We start from the raw sequence: 3,700 nt of genomic DNA, 5'->3' as shown, positions 1-3,700 counted from the left end.
GTTGCGCGCAAAGGCCTTGTCGTCCCGCGAGATGTAGTCTGTTGCCGTGCCAAACGCGTTAGAAAGCTCTCGACGGGCGTGGTACCGTTGCCCGCTGCGGGATCCTGAGATGCGTGAGACCTCCCTCTGCCGTGCGAGCGCAGAAGAAGAAGCCGGCTGTGGCTGACTGGTGCCGCGTCGGTGCCGACACTGCGCTAGACGTGCGGTTAGAATTGTTATGTGTGAATGTTTTTTTTGTTTTGTAAAAAAGTGTTCTTGCGTGCCTGGCGTGTGGTTGAGATTTTCGAGCCACTGCTTTTTCATCTTTGCTCGTTTGTTTTCTCTTGCGTTGTCTGGTCTGGCTAGTTGTTTGCTAAGCGTGCTTTTTGTGCAGCTGTGCGTGCGGATGCCCCGGCTTCATCGACTCGTGGCGGTGCCGCTGCTGTTGCTGCTCTGTTGGTTGCGGTGCTCCTTGGGCTTCGTGGAGCATCGCTGCACTTTCGACGAGCGGATGCGGAGTGCCGGTGCTTTGCCGGTGACGCGTGAGCTGCCCCGGAAGGGGCAGGGCGCGTGGGAGGCCTACACCGCCGGTGCGTCGTCGTGGGAGCCGATACGCATTAAAGCTTTCACGGAGGACATGAAGAGTGGGCTCCGCTACTGCACCGCCGCGGGAGACCTGCGTCCAGACTTTGAGGGCGGCATCGCGGTGTGCAGGGGGGAGCACGTCCTCACCCCAGAGAAGAAGGCGCTTCTCGTTGCGCAGCTCCTACCGGAGTCGATTCAGCTACACGCCAACCGCCTGCTCGTGCGCCCAATGGGCCTGTTCTTTGTGCAGCGGTTTACCGTTGGCGCCTGCGCCTTTTTCACGGTCCCCGAGGAGCACCACACGGTGGGGGTTGTTGGCGCCGACTTCGTCCTCTACGTTGCCGCCGGGCCGACGATGGGCGCCAATGTGGCGTGGGGCGCCCCGTGCTCCGTCACGGAAGAGGGGCGGCCCGTCGTTGGGGCGTTGAACTTTGGTCCGCAGCACATCTCTACGAAGCGGGGCCTGGCGCGCGCCGCCGCACACGAGATTGCGCACACCCTTGGCTTCTCCGCTTACCTCTTCGCCGAGCGCAGCATGGTCACCGCGCTGCGGAACGTTCGCGGCAAAGCCGCCGTCGTTGCGGTGTCCTCAAAGCGGACGCTTGCGGCGACGCGGCGGCACTTTAACTGCGCTGCCGCCCCTGGCATGGAGCTGGAGGACGAGGGTGGGGAGGGGACGGCGCAGTCGCACTGGGAGCGGCGCAACGCGAAGGACGAGCTGATGGCGGGCGTTGCAGGCGTCGGCTACTACACGGCACTGACGATGGCGGCCTTTGAGGACACCGGCTTCTACCGCGCCAATTGGGGCATGGAGGAGCCGATGGCGTGGGGCAACAGCACCGGCTGCGAGTTCCTGCAGGAGGCATGCGTGCAAGACGGCTCCACAAGGTATCCTGACATGTTCTGCACCGGCGTTTCCACGCACTTTAGGTGCACGTCGGACCACCTGGCGCTGGGGGTTTGCAGCCTGACCGCCTTCCAGCAGGCGCTTGCGCCGCCGTACAGGTACTTTGGGAACCCCGCGGTTGGCGCCCCTCAGCACGAGCTGACAGATCGCTGCCCCGTCATCGCCCCGGTCGCAGGCGGCGGCTGCACCACCCTCCTGAACACCGTCCCTGGGAGTCGCGTGGGGTCGAACTCGCGCTGCGTGGACGGCAGCTCGCTTCACGTCCACGCGGTGGAGGTTGGGGCGGTCTGCGTGGAGGTGTCGTGCGAGGGTCCGCGCACGCTGCGGGTGCGGCACGCCGGGGATGAGAGGTGGCACCTGTGCCCGGAGGGAGGCACGCTGCGGCCGGGCCCGCCCTTCACCGCCGGCCACATTGTCTGCCCAAAGTACGCGCGGGTCTGCGCCACGGTGGCTGGGGGCAGCGTCGCCGTCGTGGGCGAAGGCGACGCGGCGCAGCGCGTGCAGAGCTCCGCAGCAGACGACGCCCACCGCGACAACGTCTTCCGGCGCGAGGCATTCCCACAGCGGCGCAGCGTTGTGCAACGCGCCGAGGGGGATGCGAGCGGCGTCGCCGGCGCCCCTACCCTGCCGTGGCTGCTGCTGCTCTCTCTGTTGTGCGCCGTCCGCTAAGCGCTGGCGCCCCCACAGGGCGCTTGCGGTCCACCGGCCCACGCCGCCAAGGCGCCAGCCGCGAGGGCAGGAGCGCAGGATGCGACACAACCCTGTTCGTCCCCACTACGCCCTCCACGCAGCAAACGGGCTTCTCCCGCAGCTTTTGATACAAAGGACAGTTTTCCTTTGGGTTTTACGCTTTCTATGGGGGCCGGCATCCCGACCTTTTTCTACACGTGGGTCTTTTTTTTCCCCCTTTTGCTTCTCGTGCATGGTTGACAAACAAAACGCAAAAAAAACGTAAACAAAAACAAAGACAAAATACGACGCGTTGCACTGTGTACACCACCGAAATAAAAGTTTTTTTTTTTTTTTTGTCTGCAAAAGAGAGAGCGCGGCACAACAAAACAGGCGCATAAATTTTAATTTTTATCGGGGCAACTCGCCCTCGCCGCCGTATACACAGTATGGCTTTTCCACACCCACCCCACTCTCGTTTTGCTTTTCAAATGCGTGTTTTTTTTTTCGCTCTTCACTGGTAATGTAACGCTGCTGCTGCTGTTGTTGTTGTTGTGATTCACTGCCAAAACATGGGGGAAAAAATGCCCCCTCTTCCGGTCATATGCTTCGTTAATCGGATCTGTCCTTTCTCCTTTCACGATAACCGTTGACACAACTAGTGCAGTATAGTGCCCCTTGATGGCCGTACCTCCCCCTCCCTCCACCGTGCGAGCGCAGAAGAAGAAGCCGGCTGTGGCTGACTGGTGCCGCGTCGGTGCCGACACTGCGCGAGAGGGTGGCGAATGCCGCCTTTTTCTTTTTTCCCCCTTGCCCCTCTCTCCCTCTCTCTGCCGTGCAAGCGATGCGCGCGTGCGGCGCGAGTTTGTGTCCCACGGGGCAATCCGAGGTGCCCGTGTGCTGCGCTGTGCCGTGGCGGTGCCTTCTGGTAGTCCCGGAGATGAGGCTGTGGTGGGCGGCGCCCCCGCTTCTCCCCCACCCCCGCCCGCCCGCCTTGCGGTGCGGTGCGGTGCGTTGCGTCTGCTGCGTGATGATCTCGCTAACTGAGTGTACCTTTTTCGATGCGCCCTGCGCGGTGAAATGAGCACTGGCGGTTGGCTCCTTCCGGGGCCCCTCTGACGGCCCCCTCCCCCACGTCCGCAGCGGACGCACCAGCCCCGTGCAGACTGCCGTTGCGCGCAAAGGCCTTGTCGTCCCGCGAGATGTAGTCTGTTGCCGTGCCAAACGCGTTAGAAAGCTCTCGACGGGCGTGGTACCGTTGCCCGCTGCGGGATCCTGAGATGCGTGAGACCTCCCTCTGCCGTGCGAGCGCAGAAGAAGAAGCCGGCTGTGGCTGACTGGTGCCGCGTCGGTGCCGACACTGCGCTAGACGTGCGGTTAGAATTGTTATGTGTGAATGTTTTTTTGTTTTGTAAAAAAGTGTTCTTGCGTGCCTGGCGTGTGGTTGAGATTTTCGAGCCACTGCTTTTTCATCTTTGCTCGTTTGTTTTCTCTTGCGTTGTCTGGTCTGGCTAGTTGTTTGCTAAGCGTGCTTTTTGTGCAGCTGTGCGTGCGGATGCC

At 62.1% G+C, this 3,700-nt stretch overlaps 3 protein-coding genes across 3 annotated transcripts, besides 2 other annotated features; 2 read left to right on the top strand and 1 right to left on the bottom strand.

Annotated features, from left to right (window-relative positions):
• Tco025E_09476 (uncharacterized protein) lies at positions 1–303 on the bottom strand (the record flags this gene model as incomplete). The annotated part of the gene is made up of 1 exon (XM_029376293.1): positions 1–303. A coding segment is annotated over one exon (303 nt), but the record flags the coding sequence as incomplete, so codon positions are not given.
• Positions 304–385: 82 nt separating this feature from the next.
• Positions 386–2,140, top strand: Tco025E_09475 (putative surface protease GP63; the record flags this gene model as incomplete). The annotated part of the gene is made up of 1 exon (XM_029376292.1): positions 386–2,140. The coding sequence occupies one exon, from the start codon at positions 386–388 to the stop codon at positions 2,138–2,140; it is 1,755 nt and encodes a 584-aa protein (XP_029223588.1).
• Positions 2,141–2,402: 262 nt separating this feature from the next.
• Positions 2,403–2,444: a microsatellite.
• Positions 2,445–2,672: 228 nt separating this feature from the next.
• Positions 2,673–2,696: a microsatellite.
• A 125-nt stretch (positions 2,697–2,821) lies between these two features.
• Tco025E_09474 (uncharacterized protein) lies at positions 2,822–3,187 on the top strand (the record flags this gene model as incomplete). Its single annotated transcript, XM_029376291.1, has 1 exon — positions 2,822–3,187. One exon carries the CDS (start codon positions 2,822–2,824, stop codon positions 3,185–3,187), a length of 366 nt encoding a protein of 121 aa, XP_029223587.1.
• Between the last annotated feature and the right edge of the window lie 513 nt (positions 3,188–3,700).

This window comes from Trypanosoma conorhini, assembly GCF_003719485.1.
Source record: "Trypanosoma conorhini strain 025E chromosome Unknown Tco_14.4_contig_01133, whole genome shotgun sequence".
Lineage (NCBI taxonomy): Eukaryota > Euglenozoa > Kinetoplastea > Trypanosomatida > Trypanosomatidae > Trypanosoma > Trypanosoma conorhini.
The sequence above is the reverse complement of the archived record's forward strand: the minus strand, read 5'-3'. Positions and strand labels throughout refer to the sequence as shown.